The sequence below is a fragment of the Nycticebus coucang genome, chromosome 2 (assembly GCF_027406575.1).
Source record: "Nycticebus coucang isolate mNycCou1 chromosome 2, mNycCou1.pri, whole genome shotgun sequence".
NCBI lineage: Eukaryota > Metazoa > Chordata > Mammalia > Primates > Lorisidae > Nycticebus > Nycticebus coucang.
This window is the reverse complement of record NC_069781.1, coordinates 73,027,237-73,051,038: the sequence shown is the minus strand read 5'-3', so window position 1 is coordinate 73,051,038 and position 23,802 is coordinate 73,027,237. Positions and strand designations below refer to the sequence as shown.

The window sequence follows — 23,802 nt, the reverse complement described above, 5'->3', positions numbered from 1 at the left end:
CTGTTATTGGTGTATACAAAGGCTACTGACTTGTGGACATTGATTTTATATCCTGAAACATTACTGTATGTTTTGATGACTTCTAGGAGTCTTGTGTTTGAGTCTTTAGGGTTCTCTAAGTATAAGATCATGTCATCAGCAAAGAGGGAGAATTTGACTTCCTCTGCTCCCATTTGGATTCCCTTTATTTCCTTGTCTTGCCTAATTGTATTGGCTAGAACTTCCAGCACTATGTTGAATAGTAACGGTGACAGAGGACAACCTTGTCTGGTTCCAGTTCTAAGAGCAAAAGCTTTCAGTTTTACTCCATTCAGTAAAATATTAGGTGTGGGTTTGTCATAGATAGCTTCAATCAGTTTTAGAAATGTGCCACCTATGCCCATACTTTTCAGTGTTCTAATTAGAAAGGATGGTGGATTTTATCAAATGCTTTCTTTGCATCTATTGAGAGGATCATGTGATCTTTATTTTTGCCTCTGTTACTATGGTGGATAACATTTATGGACTTGCGTATGTTAAACCAGCCTTGCATCCCTGGGATGAAGCCTACTTGATCATGATGAATGACTTTTTTGATGATAAACTGTAATCTATTGGCTAGGATTTTGTTGAGAATTTTTGCATCTATATTCAAGAGTGAGAATCGTCTGAAATTCTCCTTTTTGGTTGGGTCTTTTCCTGGTTTTGGTATCAGGGTGATGTTTGCTTCATAGAATGTGTTGGGGAAGATTCCTTCTTCCTCAATTTTTTGGAATAATTTCTGCAGTACAGGAATAAGCTCTTCCTTGAAGGTTTGATAGAATTCTGGAGTGAAGCCATCTGGACCAGGGCATATTTTGGTTGGAAGATTTTTTATTGTTTCTTTGATCTCAGTGCTTGAAATTGGTCTGTTCAGGAGCTCTATTTATTCCTGGGTAAGTCTAGGGAGAGGGTGTGATTCCAAATATTAATCCATTTACTTCACATTATCAAATTTCTGGGCATAGAGTTTCTGGTTGTATTCAGAGATGATCTCTTGTATCTCTGTGGGATCAGTTGTTATTTCCCCTTTATCATTTCTGATTGAGGTTACTAGAGATTTTACTTTTCTGTTCCTCATTAGTCTGGCCAATGGTTTATCTATTTTATTTATTTTTTCAAAAAACCAACTCCTTGTTTCATTAATTTTCTGAATGATTCTTTTGTTTTCAATTTCATTGATCTGTGATTTGATTTTGGATATTTTTTTTCTTCTACTGAGTTTAGGCTTAGATTGTTCTTCTTTTTCCAATTCCATAAGATCTCTTGTGAGATTGTTGATGCGCTCTTTTTCTGTTTTTCGAATGTAGGCATCAAAAGCGATGAATTTTCCTCTCAAAGGTGCTTTTGCAGTATCCCATTGGTTTTGGTAGCTTGTGTCTTCATTGTTGTTATGCTCAAGAAAGTTAATGATTTCCTGTTGTATTTCTTCGTGCACCCATCTGTTATTCAACAGAAGATTGTTTAATTTCCATGCCTTTGTGTGGGGTGGAGCGTTTTTGTTAAGAGTTGAGTTCCACCTTTAGTGCCTTATGGTGGAAAAGATACAAGGTAAAATTTCAATTCTTTTGATTCTGTTTATATTTGTTTTGTGTCCCAGGATATGATCAATTTTGGAGAATGTTCCATGGGGTGATGAGAAGGATGTATATTCTTTATCTTTGGGATGGAGTCTTCTATATGCGTCTATCAAGCACAGTTGTTGTAGGGTGTCATTTAAATCTCTTATATCCTTGTTTAATTTCTGTTTAGAGGATCTGTCCAGCTCTGTAAGAGGAGTGTTAAAGTCCCCTGTCATTATGGTATTATCAGATATCATATTGCTCAAACTGAGTAAGGTCTCTTTCAAGAATCTGGCATCATTTAAATTGGGTGCATAAATATTTAGAATTGAAACATCTTCTTGTTGTATTTTTCCCATGACCAGTATAAAGTGGCCATCTTTGTCTTTTTTGACTTTAGTTGCTTTAAATCCACATGTATCTGAAAATAAGATTGCAACTCCTCTTTTCTTCTGAATTCCATTTGCCTGAAAAATTGTCTTCCAACCCTTGACTTGGAGCTCGAATTTGTCTTTTGAAGCCAGGTGTGTTTCTTGCAGACAGCAAATGGATGGCTTGTGTTTTTTAATCCAGTTAACCAATCTATGTCTCTTCAGTGGGGAATTCAAGCCATTAACATATATTGAGATAATTGATAAGTGTGGTAGTATTCTATTCGTCTTATTTGGTGAGAGTCCATTGCTTAGTTTTATCTTTTGCATCAGTGTGGAGGTTAGGTTCTGTCCTTTCATTTCTGAGTTCTTACTTTGCTGCTGATCCATTGTGGTGGTCAGTGTGCAGAACAGGTTGAAGTATTTCCTGTAGTCTTGTTGTGGCGAATTTCCTCAATGTTTGTATATCCGTAAATGATTTGATTTCTCCATCAATTTTGAATCTTAGCAGGGTACAGAATTCTGGGCTGGAAATTGTTCTGTTTAAGTAGATTAAAGGTAGATGACCATTATCTTCTTGCTTGGAACGTTTCATTAGAGAAGTCTGCGGTCACTCTGATGGATTTGCCCCTGTAGGTCAACTGGCGCTTACTCCTGGCAGCTTGCAGAATCTTTTCTTCTGTCTTGACTTTGGACAGGTTCATCACAATGTGTCTTGGAGAAGCTCGGTTAGAGTTGAGGCGACCTGGCGTCCGATAGCCCTCTGAAAGTAGTGTGTCAGAATCTTTGGTGATATTTGGGAAATTTTCTTTCATAATATTCTCTAGTATGGCTTCCATTCCTCTGGGGCATTCTTCTTCCCGTTCTGGGATTCCTATAACTCGTATGTTGGAACGCTTCATAAAGTCCCATAATTCTGACAGTGAATGTTCTGCTTTCTCTCTCTTCTTTTCTGCCTTTTTTACTATCTGAGTTATCTCAAGAACTTTGTCTTCTACCTCTGAAATTCTTTCTTCTGCATGGTCTAACCTGTTGCTGATACTTTCCATTGCATCTTTAAGTTCCCTGATTGACTGTTTCAGTTCCTTCAGCTCTGCTATATCCTTTTTATATTCTTCATATCGTTCATCTCTGATTTGATTCTGTTTTTGGATTTCCTTTTGGTTATTTTCCACTTTATTAGCAGTTTCCTTCATTGTTTCCATCATTTCTTTCATTGTTTTCAACATGTGTATTCTGAATTCCCTTTCTGTCATTCCTAACATTTCTTTATAGGTGGAATCCTCTGCAGTAGCTACCTCATGGTCCCTTGGCGTGGTTGTTCTGGACTGGTTTTTCATGTTGCCTGGAGTTTTCTGCTGATTCTTCCTCATGAGTGATTTCTTTTATCTGTTTCCTTGCCCTAATTTTCCTTTCACTTCCTCTTGCTCTTTAAGTTCTCGTGCCTGTGGACTAAGGGTTAGATGAGTCCTTTTTGTATAGGAGCAGAAGGGTGAGAAGGTTGAAGAGCAAGAAAGGGTTGAAAGAAAGGAGGACTGAGTGATAAGAAAAAAAAAAATTGCGAAAGGGGAGGGGGTGTGTAAAAGGAATATTGACAAAAAGAAGAGAGGCACAGAAAGGGAGACAGAGCAATATATGTGTACCGTAGGTTACTTTGACACAGCCTTTAAAAAAAAAAACCACCTCTGGGGGTGCCCAGTTGGGTGGGTCCCTGGAGGTCATCAGCTCTTTGCTAACCTGATCAGACACATTACCCCACCTCCACCAAGTAGAGAGGAAAGACAAAAATGCTATAAACAAACCAAAACAAGCAAACAGAAAACTTTACGGGATAAAATTCGGTGAAAAACCAAATAATAGTGGTAGAAACACTAGCAAAAATGAAGTTCTAGTTATTAAGAAAGCAGCAATGGGAAATTATATTTAAACTAGAAAAATTGAGAAGGAAAAAGATCTGTACGGAAAAGGTTGAAATTAAAAAAGAAAACAACATGAACAACATCAAAATAAACAAAAAAATACAAACCAAAAAAACAAACAAAGAGAAACAGAAAAAAACAAAACACAACCAAAAACAAAGCAGTATGTATATGTTGTTGAATATTGTCTGGGCAACACGTGGTCTTCTGGGGTATGAGATGTTAATCACAGTTCTGATTCGACTAGAGGCTGCTGATTTCTCAAACCCCAGCAGGTAGACACACTAAATGTCTCTTCAGCCCACTTAAAAGGCACTTCGAACTTGTAAACTTGCTGAGCAGAAGCTTTCCCAGGAAAGTGCTTGTCGCTGGAATCACTGCTGAAGTGGCTATCCACTTACCCAGTGTGCGGAACCCGTCTCACTCTGCCCCTGAGGCTTAGGGCTGCAAGGTGGCTCAGACCCCACCCTTAGGCTACTGGGTCTCTGGGTTACCAGCTCCCACCCGATTCTAGCTCTGCGACCCTGAGGGCGGAGCTTGCCAGGGCAGATCGCTCACAATGGCTCCCTGTGGCCCACAGCCAAACACTATTACCTCCGTCTGGCTCAGTGGCTCAGACTGGGGCCCTAGACATCGGCCAAAGTTCTCCACATTCCTGCTCAGGCTCTCCCCAAGGCAGTTCAACTGAGTGCCAAGTCCAAAGACACCAAAACAGTTCACAGGTAAGGCCTTTCCGGTTCGCAGTCTCGCTGCTACTGAACTTACAGTTGCGGGCGGGTTTAGACCGATTGAACACATGCGACCACTTGCCGGTTTTCCACTGTTTTAGTCCTCCTCTTGGGGTCCGGAAGTCTCTCGCTGACTCTGTATCCTCACAGGGGTGATGATAGGGAGATCTTACCAGCCAGAGATGCCTGGAGTCCTATCTCCCCGGACTCTCTGTGCCCAGATGCAAGGAAGCTGTTTGTCGGCCGCCATCTTGCTCTCCTCTGCTTAAAATTATTTGTATAATCAAATTCATGTGGAAATTCAAGGAACTCAGTATAGCCAAAAAAAAAAAAATCTAATCGGAGCTACTCTAGAAGCTGAAGTGGGAGAAATGCTTGAGTCTGACAGTTTGAGGTTGCAGTTAGCTGTGATCATGCCTCTGCGCTCCAGCATAGGCAATAGGGCGAGACTCTGTCTCAAAAAGAAAAATTATAGCAATATACAATATGGATGAGTCTTAGCAATATAGTGTTAAGTTAAATATGCAGCAAAAGATTATATACACATCATGACACCTTACTTAGTATCAGATATGTATGCAACAAAACTATATTTTATAAAAGAGGAAGCCAGAAAAAGAAAAACAAGATGAAGCATGATGCTTCCTCAGGAAGAGTAAGCCCCAGTATTATTTCTTAAAGAGAGTTTTCTTTTCTCCATTGGGTTCTCTTGATACCATTGTAAATAATCAGTTGGCCTTAGATATGTGAGTTTATTATAGACTCTTAGTTCTATTCCATTGATCTAAATGTCTGCCCATACGTCAATACTGCACTGTTTTAGTTACTGTAGGTTTGCAGTCAGGAAGTGTGAGTTCTTTAAGTTTATTCTTTTTTCAAGATATTTTGGCTTATTCAGGATTCTTTGCATTTTCATAGGAATTCTAGGATCAGCTTTTCCATTTTTGCAAAAAAAAAAAAAAAAAGCCTTTGGGATTCTGGTAGAGTTTACATTAAATCTGTAGCTCTCTTTTGGAAATACTGTCATCTTAACGTATTAAAAGTCTTCCTCACCAGGCACAGTGCCTCATACCTGGAACCCAGCCCTTTGTGAGGCCGAGGTAGGTGGATTGCCTGAACTCAGGAGTTCAAGATCAGCCCATCTCTAAAAATAGCTGGGTGTTGTGGGGGCACCTATAGTCTCAGATATTTAGGAGGCTGAGGTGAGACAATAACTTGTGCCCAAGAGTTTTAGGTTGCTGTGAGCTATGATGCCACTACATTCTACTGAGGGGCAACAAAGGGAGATCCTGTCTCAAAAAACAAACAACCCCAATATTAAGTCTCCCAGGAAAGAATACAAGATTTCTTTCCTTTCAAAGGGCTTCCTTAATTTCTTCTTGCATATAACTCTTATACCTCCTTGGTAAAATTAATTCCTACATATTTTATTCTTTTTGATGCTATTGTAAATACCAGTGGTTTCTGAATTTCCTTTTTGAATTCTTTATTGTTAATGTAGAGAAATACATAAGATTTCTGTGTTGATCATGGACCCTGGCACTTTGCTCAATTCATTTATTAGTTCTAATAACTCTTCTGTGGATCTTTAGGATTATCTATATATACCTGGATCACTGTGGAAGTTTTAAGACAGACTGTTATGGTCCATTATTTCATTTCCAAGAAACACAGTCAATAGCAACCTTTCTGATTCAGCTCTGGTCCAAGTTTCAACTTGCTTGGTTTATCAGTGTTGCTGGGAGGGCTTCATTTGTTTCCGTCTGTGCAGATTTTACATTTCTTATTTTGTGTATCTCAAAACTTTTGTAATGACCCATGTGTTATACTGTCATGACATCTTTGAATAGAGATAGTTCTACTTCTGTTCCTATTGGATGCTTTTTTTTTCTTTTTCTTGCTTGACTGCTGTCTAGAATTTCTAGTATGATGTTAAATAAAAGTGGTGAAAGCAGCACCCTTGTCTTATTTCTGATCTTAGAAGGTAAGCTTTTAGTCTTTCACCATTGAAAGATATTTGCTATGTGCTTTTTTATATATGTCCTTGATCATGTTGAGGAAGTTACCTTCTATTCCTAGTTGGTTGGGGTTTTTATTATAAAGGTGTATTAGATTTTGTCAGATGCTTTTTCTATGTCATTTGAGATTATCCAGGGATTTCCCCTCCTTTTTTCTAATGCGTAATATATTACATGATTGATTTTCATACACTGAACAGCCATTATATTCTTGGTATAAATCCAACTTGGTCATCATGTATAATCCAGTAAAAATGTACTGATCTGGTTTGCGGATATTTTGTTGAGGATTTTTGCATTTATGATATTCATAAGGTATGATGGGCCATGATTTTCATTTTGTGTCTTTGTCTGGCTTTGATATCAGGATAATCCTGACCTCATGGAATGAATTAGAAAGTGTTCCCTCCTCTTTTTTTTTTTTTTTTTTTTAAACAGTTTGAGAAGGATTGATGTTAATTCTTTAAATATTTATTGTAAGTCACTAAGTAACCAGTGAGGCCATCTGGTTCTGGGCTTTACTTTATTGGAAGGTTTTTGATTACTGAGTCATTCCATATGTTTTATTTCCTGTTGAGTCAGTTTAGAAATTTATGTGTTTCTAGGAATTTGTTCATTTGTGTTTGTAGGAACATAGGTTATCTAAGTTGTTGGCATATATTTGTTCACAGTATTCTCTTATCCATTCTTTTTTTTTTTTTTATAGGGTTAGTAGTAATGTCCCCACTTTTATTTCTATCTTTGGAAATTACTCTCTTCTCTTTTGTTTTCCTGTTTTGTTTCATTTATATTTACCCTAATTTTTATTATATCCATCCTTCTGCTAGCTTCGAGTTTAGTTTGTTCTTCTTTAAGTTCTATATGATGTAAAGTTCAGTTATTGATTTGATATATTTTTTAATTAAGCATGTCATTTTTAAATTTCCCTCTGCACTATATTAACTGTATCTCATATATTGTATTTTTATTTTCATTGGCTTTAGAGTAGTTTCTAATTTCCCTTTTGGTTTTCTCTTTGACTCATTAATTGTTTTAGACTGTATTATGTAATTTTCACATATTTGTGAATTTTTCAGTGTTTTTTCTGTTACTTATTTTTAGTTTCCATGGTGGTTAGAGAAGATATAATACTTTGTGTGATTTCAGATTTTTTTTTTTAATATATTGAGACTTGTTTTGTGGCCTAATGTATATCACCTCCTATAGAATTTTCCATATACATTTAAGAAAGGTATATATTATGCTTTTTTTTTTTTTTTTTTTTGGTAGAGACAGGGTTTCACTTTATGGCCCTCGGTAGAGTGCCGTGGCCTCACACAGCTCACAGCAACCTCCAACTCCTGGGCTTAAGCGATTCTCTTGCCTCAGCCTCCCGAGTAGCTGGGACTACAGGTGCCCGCCACAACGCCTGGCTATTTTATTGTTGCAGTTTGGCCAGGGCCGGGTTTGAACCTGTCACCCTCGGTATATGGGGCCGGCGCCTTACCGACTGAGCCACAGGCGCCGCCCTATTCTGCTGTTTTGAGTTAAACTTTGCAGTGTGTGTCATAGAACTAAATGATTATAGTGTGGTGCAAATTCTCTACTAGCTTATAGATCTTCTGTCTCGTTCTATTTCATTATTGAAAGTGGGATACTGAAAACTAATTTTAATAACTATATAACAACACCAACAGTTGTTGTCCCATCAGTGTTTGCTACATATATTTTGTGACTCTGTTGTTAAATGTGTATCTATTTTTAATTGATAATCTTCATGCTAGGATGACCATTTTATCATTATAAAAATCTTTATCTCTAGAATGGGTACAGGCAAAACTTACTAAAGGCAGAATATAAATGCCCACATACAGTAACTGAGAAAATGCCATGAAGGCTACGTTGAACAGTTTGATGAGAATATTTCAGATTGTATATGAATCCTGCACATTGTACCCCTTGATTGCACTAATGTACACAGCTATGATTTAACAATAAAAATAAATTAAAAAAAAAACAATAAAAAAAAAAAAGTTGGCCAGGCCCCCCCCCCCAACAACAAAAAAATCTTTATCTCTTTTGACTTACTATGTATTTTCTAATTTATCCTAGCCACCCTATTGTGGTTATTATTTGCATGGAATATATTTTTCCATCCTTTCACCTTGAACCTATTTGTGCCCTTAGAGTCATCTGTAAACAACTCATAAATAGAATCATTTAGGTTTTTTACTCAGTTGTGACAGTGTTTTAATTGAAGCATTTAATCATTTACATTTAAAGTAATTACTGATAAGGTAGGATTTTTATTTGTTTATATTGTTATTTGTTTATTTATATGTCTATTCCTGACTTCCTCTGTTACTGCATTTTTTTCATAACTGATTTTTTTCAGTGTTTCATTTTGATTCTCTTCTCATTTTCTTTAATGTACATGTTTTAGTTATTTTCTTAGTGGTAACCTTACAGATTACAGTTATTATCTTGTACAGTAACCCAGTTTGAATAAGTTGTAACTTAGCTTCAATATTATACCAAAAGTTTCTTCCTGTACATCTCATCTCTCCCTTTTATGTTATTGTCACATGTTATATCTTTTAACACTGTGTGACCATTAACATAGATTTATAATTATTGTTTATGCATGTCTCTTTTAAATTATATAGGAAAAAGACTAAAGATAATTCTGAATCAAAAATATAATACTGCTGGCTTTTATATTTACTTTTGTAGTTCCCTTTGTCATTAGTTTCTCACATGGCTTTGAATTTGTCTCTTATCCTTTCATTTAAGCTTGAGGGACTTACTTTAGTTTAAGTCTACTTGTGATAAATTCCCTCAATTTTTTGTTTATCTGGAAATCTCTTAATTTCTTTATTTTTGAAGGATAGTTTTTCTGGATATAGAATTCTTCATTGACTTTTTTTTCTTTCAGCACTTTATGTTATCTCATTGCCTTCTGGCCTCCAGTGGTTTCTGATGAAAAGTTGCCTGATAATCCTCCAAAGGGTCCCTTGTACATGCAGAAGTCACTTGCTACTTTCAAGATTCTCTCTTTATCTTTTGACAGTTTGAATATAATATGTCACAGTGTAGATCTTTTTGAGTTTATCCTACTTGGAATTTGCCAAGCTTCTTGAATATAGATTCATGTCTTTATCAAATTAGGAAAGTTTCCAATTATTATTTCTTAAATATTCCTGTCTTCTGTCTTCTGTCTTCTCCTCTCTCTTCTCCTCTCCCTTCATTTTTCTTCCCTCCCCTCACTTTTGAGACTCCCATTATATATTTGTGCGCATGCAGGATATTGTTTTCATGAGCCTCTCAAACCGTATTTAGTTTTCTTCATTGCTTTTTCTTTCTACTTCTCAGATTGCATAGTCAATAAAATCACTCACGTAGAAGCTCGGCACCTGTAGCACAGTGGTTACGGCGCCAGCCACATACACCAAGGCTGGCAGGTTCAAACGCGGTCTGGGCCAACTGAACAACAGTGGCAACTGCAATTAAAAAAAAAAATAGCCAGGCATTGTGGCGGGACCTGTTGTCCCAGCTACTTGGGAGGCCGAGGCAAAAGAATTGCTGAAGCCCAGAAGTTTAAGGTTGCTGTGAGCTGTGACGCTACAGCACTCTAGGGCAACATAGACTGTATCTCAAAGGCAACATAGACTGTATCTAAAAAAAAAAAAAAAAAATCACTCATGTAGAATATTCACAAACTATTGTTTTGTTGAATTTTACTGAAAGTCTTAACAACTGTCAGTTATTTGATGTAGTGTACTGTGTTAGTCAGCATAGGCTAAATCCCCATGGTGAGGGATTAAAAACAGCATGGTGTACCAAGTATTGGCTCTTAAGTCCTTCCTCAGAAGTAACACATATCCCTTCCCCTCTTGTTTTATGGGCCAAAGTGTCATGTATCCACACCTAATTTATGTAAGCAGGTAACTGCAGTTCTTCTGTGTGCCCAGATGTGAAGAACATGTATGCGGGAGTGTCTAACCTTTTTTCTTATCTGCTGCACATTGGGAGAATAAGAATTGTCATGGGTCACACATTAAATACTCAAACACTAACAAAAGCTGATGAGCATAATTTTTGTGATATCCACTACCACAGATAAGCAAAAAAATCTTAAAATATCTGCATGCAGCCTGTAGGACATAGGTTGGACACCCTTTACAATCTGCTCCCTCTCCTATTCCATCCCCAGTCCATTCTTTAGCATTCATTTCGCTATTTCTTTATGCAGACAGATGTTATGTCAGTCTCTTTAATTCTGTAATAATTTTCAGTTGCTTAGAATTTAGAATTAAAGCCATAGGTTCATATATCAGTTCCTTCACTTATTTACTTTGTGACCACAAGCAAAGTTCTCAGTATTTCTAGGTTTCAGCTTTTCCTCTGGAAATATGGGGGTTATAATCCCTATCTCAAAAGATTATAAATGATTGGCTGTGATAATGATGCATGTAGAACATTTTGTACACTGTTTCATGGGTAGTGAGTGCTCAGTATGTTACCGTTTTCCTGACATTTCAGTGCCCTTTATAATCTGGTTCAACTTATCCTTTCAGCCTTATCTTCCAAGACTCTCTACCAATTATCTGACATTATTCCTTATCGATTTATTGTTAAGCTATACGTAATATTATTTTTGATTAGAAAGTTAGATTTTTTTGATAATGTTTTTTAAAGTTTACTGCATTTTGTAGTATGTTTGGAAGATAGTATGTAAACTTTCCTATAACATTTATCTCTAATTTTATAAATGGAAGTCCCTGAAGAATCAGGATATACTTAAATTTGTTTTAAAATTCTTATACTGCATGTATGTCAGCTTTAATAGAGTATTTCTATAAACAGAATAGAGGGTTTTCAATTTTATGATAGATGAGTTTTTCATTCCTACTCTTGAAATTCACCAACAGATGAAAAATTGAAATAGTATTTCTGTCTTTAAGGAAATCTAAAGGTATCTCTAGTTTCTCTAACCTGTTAGCTAAAAACTGGAAGAGAAAGAGTAACAATTTTGGAAAACTTATCTGAGTGTCTGCCTCCAGGATACTCTCCCCAGGGGGGAGTAGTGTTTTATTTTCAAACTCCAAAAAGCTTAGGAATTAAATAGACGAGTAACAAAGAATATAGGAGTGAGGCAGGGGCCATCGACAAAGGGATTGCTTGGAAAAGCTGAATAAGGAGTAAGTAAGGATTCCTATGTTCACACCTCACTGGAAATAGAAAATATACTGTCTGGCAAACCAGACAGATTACAGACAGAGAAAGGCAGGAGTGAGATGGCGAACTAAAGATGAGGATTAAGCAAAAGTTATCGAGTTCCCTTGCTTGGATTTGGGAATTCATAATTGAGGAAATAATCAATGACCTCAGACAGACAGAGATTCCCTAATGAAACAAAACAGGATGCTTTAAGAAACGAGGGGTGGTGGTGGTGGCGAGAAAGTTCTTGGAATGAAAAATCAGATAGCAGAAATAAATTTAATTAAAATACTGAAAGAAATAGTTGATGAACTTTCCCTGAATATAGAACAGAAAACAAAAATAAGAGAGAAAATAGAAAATGAGAGGTAAATATGAGGTTTAATATCTAGCCTTAATAGCTCTCCCAGGAACAGAGAATAAGAAATGAAGAAACTTATCAATATCTTAGGAAATAAAATATGTGATTTTTTTTCTAGACCTAAAGATGTCACTAGATTGAACAGGTTTAGCAATTGCTCAGTGCAAACAGTGATACTGGTTCACATATTTGTAGGAAAAATGCATCATTCTGAAATTTCAGAAACCACTGGAGATAAAAAGAAAATCCTGAGGACTTCCAGATAAGAAAAAATAAATACTCTGTGAATGTCAGTGAACTCCAAAGCTATATGTGGGAATCTGAAAGACATTGGAGCAAAAAGCCTGTAAAATCATGAGGGAAACATACTGGTTTGAGCTTTTGTTATGGAATTTCTTAGACATAAATTAGAGAAACAATGTAATGAAAACCAATGTACCAAAGGCACTTTTCTCTGAGATTCAAAAGTTATCAATACCTTCTCCTTCATACATGCATGCATACTTTAAATATTAAAGGAAAATCAAGATATTTTATCATTTCAGCCATAAATGTTTCATTTTTATCTGACATTTTAAAGAAACAAAACTACAGTATTATTATACCTGTCAAAATTAACAACAATTTATAAATAGCAAATACTTAGTCTGTGTTCTGTTTTCTCCATTTTTAGCTCAGAAGTTGGCTTGTTCTGGCTCATCACCTGTAGGTCAGTGGTTAGGGCGCCAGCCACATACACCTGGGCTGGCGGATTTGAACCTGGCCCTGGCCTGCTTAAAACAACAATGACAACTATAACAACAAAAGAAATAGCCAGGTGTTGTGGTGGCTGCCTATGGTCCCAGCTTCTGGGAAACTGAGGCGAGAGAATCGCTTAAGCCTTAGAGTTTGAGGTTGCTATAAGTTGTGATGCCATGGCACTCTACCGAGGGTGACATAGTCAGACTCTGCCCCCCCCCCATCTCCCATGAAAGAAGTCAGCTTATTCAAATCAAGATTGCATTTGGTAGATGTGTGTTAAGTTTCCATTAAAAGGAGACTACTCCTGTGTTGTTGTTTTTCTTTGTTATAAACCATCTAGCACTATTTGAATTTTAAGTCTGTGTATGTGTTATTTTGAAAAATAAAAATTAACTTTAAAACTAGATAGTCATGAAAACTAACTTAGGGAATTAGTCATAGTTTGTGTGATTAGCAGTTTAAATGTGACTACTATAAATCAATTACTTTTATGTCATAGTGGCTGTTACATCAGTCCAACATAATAGTTGAACATGAACCTGTGTAGCTAAATATTAGCTAGCTTAGTCATTCAAACAAAGAAGGAATCAAGTATTCCAGGTCATGACAGTAGCAAGACAGAATAGTAATAAAGCACAACCAAACTTTTATGTGAAAATATGTTAGAACTAAAAAGTAAGTAGGAAAGGTTCGAGAGCATCAAAATAAACTCACAAAACCAAGAACTTTAAAGGCTATTGGAGTTGTTGATTCTGCATGTAATTTTAATAGTATTGACATTAATTTATAGGATTCTTGGTGACTGGAAAGGGATAGATGATGTTGACATTCTAATTGTTGCCAAGAGTGATAGTTGATAGAGACAGATAGCTATTAGATTCCAACAAAAGCACTGAAGAATAGCAATCTAATGAACAGTAGTCTGTTCCTATGTCATGCGGAGATAAAGAATCCAAAATAGCTCTGTGTCTTTTTAGGGGGTTGTGTGTGACAGGTCAATTATGTTGGCAGTGACCTAGCCACTCTAGTGCATCTATTAATATTTAATGTGATAGATTTTAAAAAGTTAGCCATTTTTCTATTTTTTAACCAGATAGTTTGTGAAATATCTCCTTATTGCATCCCTGAATCTAACCTTAATTATGAGACATACTCAAAAGATAGGAATCAACGATGAGGTGAGGAGTAAGATAAGATGAAGTTAACAATTTGGACCAGTTGGGACATGTACTAAGTAGAATGATATGTGTTTTTCCCAACTTGGAAAGGAACCTCAAATCTTTCTCCTTTTTTTAAGAGATGGGGTTTTTCTTTTCTTTTTTTTGTAGAGACAGAGTCTCACTGTACCGCCCTCAGGTAGAGTGCCGTGGCGTCACACGGCTCACAGCAACCTCTTAACTCTTGGGCTTACGCAATTCTCTTGCCTCAGCCTCCCGAGCAGCTGGACTACAGGCGCCCGTCACAACGCCCGGCTATTTTTTGGTTGCAGTTTGGCCGGGGCTGGGTTTGAACCCGCCACCCTTGGCATATGGGGCTGGCGCCCTACTCACTGAGCCACAGGCGCCGCCTAGAGATGGGGTTTTTCTATGTTGCCCAGCATAGATTTGGGATTTGAATTCCTGGTTCCAGTGATCGTCCCACCTCAGCCTCCCAAGTAGCTATGACTACAGGTGGGCATTGATGCACCTAGCACACTCTGTCATTTTTTAAACAAAATGTCAGTTCTCTTGATGAGAGTTCACTTTTGTCTTAAGTGGTTTTATTTCTCAGGTTGTCTGCTTTTCTTCACCCTTGCCATCCCCCAAACCCAAATCACATTGGTCAAACTTATTTCTTTCCAATTGGTAAATAGATAGGTCTGCTGCAATGAAATTTAAGTCTCTTTTTCATTTGAGAATCTAAATGATGAACACCTGATTTGAAAGTTTAATTTCATTTACTTTATTTGATCAGGTATGTATTAGCTACAAAGTAGAGACAAATTCAATGACTTTCTCTTTGTTTTGTTTTGTTTTTTGTTAGAGGAAGTCCTCAAATGAAGGGGACACCTCATTTTAAGGAAGAACAGTGTGCTCCAGCTTTAAATTTAGAGATGAGGAAAATACTGGATTTGCAAGCACCCATCATGAGGTATAGTACTTGGGGAAAATTTGACATTTTATGAAGACAGTAGACAATGTAGTTGGTTAATCACACAACCAAAAGGAAAACTGATTTTATTTCTTTTGATTGAAGGTAAGTTTTTAGTTCTAGAAGCACTTGATTACCCCTTACAATACATTCAAAGTTTTGCAGATGGCAGTTATCCTTATTATCATAATAAACCCATAAATTGAGTCTACTGTGATTTTATTTTGAAATTTATGTTTTTGATAAGGTCTATAATTGTTTGGTTGAACAGTCCACATTCCTCAAAATAAAAGTGATAAAAATCACACAAGTTGAAGAAAAAAGAAAGTACCTTTGTTTCCTAAATTGTCATTAGTTTCAGTAAAGTTTATGTACACTTGGAAGAAAGCTAAGCTTTTTGATCCAAGTATGTATAAAGGTTTTATGACAAGGTGGCCATAATACTGGAATACCAGAAATCTACTTTCCATCCTTTGATAGAAAAAAATAAGTAGTTTTGGCTCAGTGCCCCATAGCTCAGGGAGTAGGGCGCCGGTCACATACACCCAAGCTGGTGGGTTCAAGCCCAGCCTGGGCCAGCTAAACAACAATGACAACTGCAACAAAAAAAAAAAATAGTCGGGCATTGCGGCAGGCACCTGTAGTCCCGGCTGCTTGGGAGGCTGAGGCAAGAGAATTGCTTGAGCCCAGGAGTTTGAGGTTGCTGTGAGCTGTGACATCACAGCACTCTATCCAGGGTGACATAGTGATACTCTGTCTCAAAAAAAAAAAAATAGTTTTACCTATGATTTGGCTTCACAAATGATACTGTGCCATATTTGTATTATTTCCATTGTGATGTAAGAAGATGTACTTAAATAATATGTATCTGTGAAAGGATTCTTTACTGAAAAATACTTTTCCAAATTTATTTTTGAGTGATAAAAACAAGGTGTATATATAATGCTACTAATTTTTAAAGGGCAATAATAGTATTAGAATATGTGGTGTTCTGGAGGAATATGTAAGAACTGGGCCTTGAAAACAGAGTGGCTAGGGAACGGATTTGGGAAAAAGACTTTACTAGACGCTCTTTAAATATTGATTTGAGCTATATGAATGTAATACCTATTTTTTAAATATGCATATCTAATAAAATATTTATCATTTCTCTTGCTAGAATACTGTACAGAATGACAGTGTAACATACTAAATAAAATTGTATAAAAGTGGGTCTTGCCTTGTTTGGTCTGTCTTTTTATACCTATTCTCATAGAATGCCATTGTTATTTATTTAAATGCTGATCAGAGAAAAGATTCAGTTCAGGTTACTCTTCACCTTGGTCAAAAAGTTACCCATCACTTCACATTTTATTTCAGCACGGAAATCCTTTTCGAGAAAGTAACTTGATGCTTAAGGAATTTTGAATGTCTGGGTACAAAACACAGTGAAACTGTACAAGATTGGCTTTCTACCTCCACCTGGTGGTAAACACTATATGGCACATGGAAATAGAATAGAAAAAGTGTTCTCTTTCTGCCATCTTGTGCAAGTTTAACCTATCAGATGCTAGGTTTTAATATACACATTAAGGTGGTTGAAAATGCCTAAGGTTTCTTTCAAAAATCCAGTGAAATAATTGCATTTCAGAGCAATGTTATCAGAACCTTAAATGCATATTTGCTAGAAATTTAATTGGAGATTTCCTATATGATTTTGAATTGAGTGAGAAGAAATAAAACTTAGGCTTTATAACCAACTATTTTCCCTCCTGTTATTACAAATATAAGTCAGATAATATTAGGGATAATGGCTATGCTGTTGCTTATAGTAGCAAGACTATTTGTCATCTTTTATTTTTGATTAAAGAAAAATGTAAGTGCTTTTAAACATTTAACTTTTGTTAATTGAAGATAATGTTTAAAGAGTAAAAATTTATAATTTTAATGAGTTTAATTTATAATTTAACTCTTAGATATTGTTTCTAATTTTCGAATGCCATAGTTTAGTAGGCATTCCACTACTATACTGAGAATTAATCCTTTAGTTTGTTAGATTCTTATGAAGGAGGGAGTTCATGGTAGTAAGGCACTTGGATGCCATTAGGATTATCATTCTGTTTGTATTGATCAATTTTTCTCTTGACTCTGGGTCATGTTTTCCTGTTTATTCATACATCTGGTAGGTCTTTTTTTTTTTTCTCTTTTGTCCTTTTTTAAATAGTAGGTCGTTATAATGTTCCCGAGATTATGAACTCTCAGTTTTGTCAGAAGATTGTTGAGTTTTGCCTACGAGGCATTTAAATTACTGGAGGGTAAACTTGATCTCATTCCTAATTTCATATGCAGAGGTAAACACAGAGGAGAGGGAGAGTGTAGTTTGAAAAATATAAGATTGATTCCAATTGAGTGAAAGTCACTGATAAATCAATGACTAATCTGATGAATTGCCTCTCGATGTATAGCAGTAGATCTAAAATGTAGTTTTTATTATCTACCCACTAAATGCTAAACATAAATTTTGCCACTGAAATATATATTTGAAATGAAAGAATATATAATGCTTTAAAGGGGGATAAACTGGGAATTATAACTGATTTCAAATGCTGTGAAGTTCAAGAAATGGAGCTGGGTAAAGGAACATGTGTTTCTAATCTTTTTTAGTACTTCTATAGTTGGGAAGAAAATACATCAGATTCTTCATTAGCTGAAATCATTGGGGAATGAGTCATTGAAATCAACTTTCCAAAGAACTGAAGGATTAAAGAATTAAAATATTAAGAAAAATTTATATGTAAAGAATATTTTTTCATTATTATAAATTAAATTACTTTTGGAGTACACTCTTCTTAAATATGAAAGGAAATTTAATAGCATTTAATAGAATATATTTTATATGCATATTATTTGTTCTTATACAGTATTTTAATTTTTATAGCATTTGATACTCTTGACCACTCTTTCTAAAATTCATCTTATTCCCCTGGCTTTCTTGAGTTTCTGCTGGTCTTTTCTTGATCTCTTTCTCTTCACTTTGCCAGTATCTTTGCATTCTTATTTATGGTGTCCCCTTTCCTCTGCCCCTTCTCTCTTCTTTCTTCCTTTTACTAATATTTAGTGCCATACATATTCTAGCACTATCCTAGGTGATGGGCATACAGAGGTGAGCAATGTAAGGCTTTTACTTCCCTAGTAAGTTAATGTTAAATATCTTTGCAAATATTGATAAATGTTGAAATTATGCTATGTAATTATTTTTCAATTCTTGACTGAGAGGTGTTTTGAAGAGAGACTATACTTTATCTGCCCTTGGATATACAATGCAGTATAGCACCTGTTACAGAGCATGGGCTCAATAAGTGTTTATGATCCCTGAAAAATAGAAGAACATTGGTCTAGAAGTATGCTATCCAGTGTAATAGCCACTACTTATATTTAGTTATTTAAATTTAAATTAATAAAAAGTAAATAAAATTAAACATTCAGTTCTTTAGTAGTACTAGCAATATTTCAAGGATATAGTCACCACAGGTGGCTAGTGGCTACCATTTTCAGATAGTATAGATATAGAACATTTATATCGTTACTGAAAGTTTTATTAGACAGTCTCAGAGGATTGTTAATCTCTACATTCCATGGCTCTAGACTGTCTCCTGTCATTAGTTATCTCTGTCCATTTTATGGTTTCTCTGCTTCTTCTCCTTGTCAGTTACCACTTAATGTTTCCATCTTCTAATTTGATATTGCAGTATTTCCAGTTTTTAACCCAAATTTACAAAGTTTTTGACTCTGGCTGTCTTTAATCTTTCATTGCTTCCAGATTTTCTGATTCTAGATTGAATTATACATAGGTAAAGTGATGCGTAGCTAACTTGCTGATAAATTTTTGTAAATGCTTTCATGATTTTTTTGCATGAGTATTTTTTAAAGCAATTATATTCATACTCATTGTTTTCTCAGTGTACTCTACTTAAAAGTTAATTGATTCTACCTACAGTTTGCAGTCTGTACTGGAAGATCTCCTGGTTGCCACTTCTGATGGACTTCTTCATCTTATTCACTGGGAAGGAATGACAAATGGAAGGAAAGCTATTAATCTTTGTACAGTACCATTTTCAGTGGACCTGCAGTCATCTAGAGGTAGTTATACTTTCTATATGAAGTAGAACCAGTTGTTTAATAGTTGATATCTAGTTAGATAACTTCTAAGGATGAACATTGATTTTTTTTTTTTTTTATCCTTTGGAATTAATTATGCAAGGAGAGAGAGAAAACATGAGAGACAGAGAGAGAGAGCGAGAGAGCTTACAGCAATTCAGTAGGAAAGTGTAGTTTAATTGTTTAGGGTTGTTAGGTTATTATTTTTGCCCTTTTACCTTACAAAGTTTGCAAGCAAAATATGAAAGAAGAATGTATTATTTAAATAATCCTATTTTGTGTACTTATATTTTTCATCAGTAGGTTCATTCCTGGGCTTTACAGATGTACACATCAGAGACATGGAATACTGCGCCACACTTGATGGGTTTGCCGTTGTGTTTAATGATGGTAAAGTTGGGTTTATTACGCCAGTGTCAAGTAGATTTACTGCAGAGGTATGACTTATTTACTTGAAATATTTATTTTCTTTATTTTACAATGATTAATTTACTTTGTTATAAATTTTTCTGTTTTTTTTAATTCATATAAGGTTTTAGGAATTTTGAAATTTTTAATCAAATTGTACATATAGTGTAAGTAGACATGTTTTAGAAAAATGATGATTCTTTCTCATGTCATACTATTTTTTCAATTTTCAGAGACAACTACCTTTTTATTCCTTTACTGGTTATTTTGATAACTTTACCTACACTAATGAGTATTTTCTTTTAATTTTTAGGTTTTAGTATTCCCACCACATTCACATATTCTTTCCATGTTTTATATCTAGTCATTTTGATTAGGTTACTGTTTGTTGTTAGATTTTTATCAATGTGTAAGCTCTTTTGTTTGTACCTGTGCCATGTAGTGTTATTTTTCTTTTCCTGCAGATTTTTCCTTCCACTAGGAATTAATAATAGTTTTTTCTTTACATTTGCTTAGTTTTTATGTACTTACCACTTACTCAGCCTAAAACTGTCTCAGTTTTTTCAAATGCTTATGTTTTCAATGCGTTTCTTCTTCTTAAAGAAATTTCAAGAAGAAATTTATGCTTTCTGGCCTGCTCTAAACTGGATTGGTTGCTTACTACTATCCACCCTTAACACAGCTGTATTTTTTGGCTTTCCATCATCATCCTAAGGATTCCCTTTACTTTTAATTTATATGAGATCCTGTGATAGCTAAAGGATTTTGCTTTTGTGACAGAGACCCAAAATGAAATTGAATTCATTTCGTGGGTTTAGTCGACTGTCGTCTTTAATATAGGATGGCCTGAGTGTGTTATTTCCTTGGGAAGCCTCTGTTTTAGAGTCATTTTCTTCCTTCTGCCTGTGCCTTCCCCCTCTTCCACTCCCCTCTGTCTTCAGTGTTCCTGGTTACTCTAATGTTCTAGAATTTGAATTACAGAAAAGTTAGGAGGGTCCAAATTCAAGATGTGAATCTTTACTTTCTATCCCTGTTTTCAGTGTGGTCCATAGACCTCTGGAATTGTTTTTTTTCCTCAAGAAAAATGTCCAGTTTTATATTGGAGTGGAAGTGAGGAATTTCTTGGCTGCTCAGTATTGAGGAAGTGTTGTGGGAGGGACCCAGCTGCTTCTTGGATATGTTTTGAACCAATCCTGCTGGTTTTAGCACAGACCTTTATTAGAGACCGCTGAGTTCCCAAGCTTTCTGTATACCTTGCAAGGTAAATTTAGAAGTTTCTTAGCACTCTTTACTGCCAGTTAAGGATTCTACTTATCTATGTGCCTTCTAGCTTCCAAAATTTTGTAATACTGCCTCTTCTGCCATTCTTTGTCTTTGCCAATTCATACTTAGAAGAAAAAAATCTTTTCTGTTGTAAAGATTGGGATTTTAGTAGTCAGTGAAGCTAAATATTCATGTTCAGTCTGTTCTCTTTTAACTGGAAAGAATTTTAAGTTCTTTTGGGTTGTCATTCTAAATACTTGTTTTTAACATTAATATTCCTAATGAATATTTCTCATTACAAGCTTTATTCAAATAGTAAGGTACTAAATAATATATTTGTGATAACTTATATCAATAACTAATCAATAAGAAAGTTTTGAGATCGGCGGCACCTGTGGCTCAAGGAGTAGGGCGCCGGTCCCATATGCCAGAGGTGGCGGGTTCAAACCCAGCCCTGGCCAAAAAAAAAAAAAAAAAAAAAAGAAAGTTTTGAGAAAGGAGAAAATCCCTATTTTTTTTTTTTTTTTTTTTGGTTAACAAAGTGTATCTATAGGTATATAGGGCTGTCTGGAAGGTATCCAGCTCCATATATCTCCATTTTTTCATATTACATGACTGGATACTTTCTAGACAGCCCTCATATATATTAGCTAATGTAATTATGTTTGGGACTTAAATATTTATACTGAAAACAAAATTATTAGGGCTGAAAAAGTGCCTGACTTGTTTCTGAGTAGAGTTAGTACAAAGCATGTTGATAGGATTTATTAGTATGTGGTTAAAGAAAATTTTCCAGTAAATTAAGTATTTAAAAAATAATGAAAAGCAGATGGACATTATTAAATAGGTTACAGATAGAAAATGTAAATCACAAGAAAACAATACATATTCTATTACTGGTAATTAAGAAATGACTAAATGGCATTTAACAGATATGTTAAAATATGTCAGATTATTCTGATCCCTTATTGAGAACTGTTCTGAGATAAAACCTGAGGAGCAGCGCCTATGGCTCAAAGGGGTAGGGCGCTGACCTCATATGCTGGAGGTGGCAGGTTCAAACCCAGCCCCAGCCAAAAACTGCAAAAAAAAAACAAAAACCGAGATAAAACCTGAGAAGTTAAAAGAGCTGGAGAAAAAAATTCTTTTTAACTTGCTCAAAGGCTTTGGAGAGCAAACAAGACAGTCAAGGACCAGGTGAAAGGCTAGAGGCCTAGTATTTGAGTCTACAGTGAACATGAACAAACTAGGCTATATGTACCAACATAAATAGACTGCACAACGTGTTGAGTGAAAGCAAATAAATAGATGAATACATGCTGTGAATCCTTTTTATGAAATTTAAAGGGGAAATAAAAACAGCAATTAGAGTATATGGGAATGCATGTCTAAAGGGTAATGAATGGTTTAAAGGGAAGGGGGAAGTGAACACCATGTAAGTCTGGATATTGGTTCCTTGGGCACTATTGGGGGACTTTGGGGTACTAATAATTCTTAGCCTGAGTGATAATTCCAGAGATGTTTATTTCATGCTACCTACATATCATTGAGATGTACATTTTTGTTTTGTGTATTCTTTAATGTACTATCATTCATAATAGAAAATTTTTTTAAATACACCAGTGTCGCCTATATATAACGTGGGAGACAAAACCCAAAATTCTTACAGTAGCCTTTAAAGCATTATTTGCCCTCTTATTACATCTCTTACCTCATATACTACTTTCATTCCCCCAGTCCACTCCTCACAGGCCTCTTTGCTGTTGTTTGAACATGCCAGAAATGTTACTACAATAGGACCTTTGTATTTGCTTTGTTTCAGAACTTTCCTCAAAAGGCACTTTCGTAAGGAAACTTGTTTAATATTACACTCTACCCCATATTCCCTCTTCACCATAATTGCTTTATTTTTTAATAGCATTTACCAAACTCCAACATACTGTAATACTTTTTTAACTTTTCTGTCTCCTAACACAAATGTAAAGCAGGGATACAAGTAGGGATTTTGGTGTGTTTGGATGCCTGCTGTATTCTCAGCATCAGAGCAGTGCCTGGTGAATTTCAGTCTAACTAGTGGTCCAAAGAAATACCATCAATGCTATCTTGCCATTTTCTGTTACATAAAATGTCTGTTTTTTACTATTAAAGTGAAAAAATAAAATCCATACTAAAAAAGCACATATTCCATATTGAGACAGTAGATTAAATGTACTATAGTTCAAAGGGTTATGATTATATTCTAATGTTTGTTGTCAAGATCTTTAAAAAATAAATGCTATATCTTAAACTAGAAGGGGCTTAATGAAAAAAATAAAGTGCTATTTATTTAAATATTTAAATTATTATTATAGTGTGCTACTTTTGTGCTTACTATTAAACTAATAATCAGGACCTTTGCCTCGGAATCATAAAATGTTTGTTATTGGGCAAATAAGAACAGACAACTGAGCTGAATCTAGTCTGTATTTGTACACAGAATTAAATAGCATATAAGCTTAATAATGTCTTTCATTCTTGTTGAATGGTCGGAATTGTACTAAATAGTTTACGTGTATGTTCTTCTTCAATCTTTGAAAGACCCTGAGAGGTAAGTGAATTGCTGATAAGAAAACTAAAGCTTGGAAGGTCAAATAATCATTTTAGGGAGTGAAAGTAGACCTAAATTGTTATGTCAGGCTGTTAACCGTTTATATTGTAAAGCAAAGGAATTACAGGGAGTGGTAAACAAATCATGAATCGCTCCTAAAGGATAAATCAGATAAAATTTACTACCTTCCAGCGACTAGGAAGTTAAACACTATGTGCTAAGTGATGGGAATAATATTAGGCAAGTTAGATGTTGTTTCTGCTCTTAAGAAATTTACATTCTAACAAAAGTTCCTCTTCATTTAATTTGACTTTCCATTTTCTAGTGTTTTTTTATAAATAGATTAACTAGCACTGGATT

General features: G+C 35.3%; 1 protein-coding gene across 7 annotated transcripts in view; it reads left to right on the top strand.

Annotated features, from left to right (window-relative positions):
• RIC1 (RIC1 homolog, RAB6A GEF complex partner 1) overlaps positions 1-23,802 on the top strand; it is a 170,922-nt gene that overhangs the window by 96,516 nt on the left and 50,604 nt on the right. For 6 of the 7 annotated variants that reach the window (XM_053573312.1, XM_053573335.1, XM_053573319.1 and 3 more), the window contains 3 exons: positions 14,940-15,047; positions 19,024-19,166; positions 19,485-19,621. In XM_053573312.1, the coding sequence (XP_053429287.1) occupies positions 14,940-15,047; positions 19,024-19,166; positions 19,485-19,621 (388 nt within the window). The remainder of the gene's footprint in view (positions 1-14,939; positions 15,048-19,023; positions 19,167-19,484; positions 19,622-23,802) is intronic. The other variant, XM_053573314.1, reaches the window with a different exon arrangement.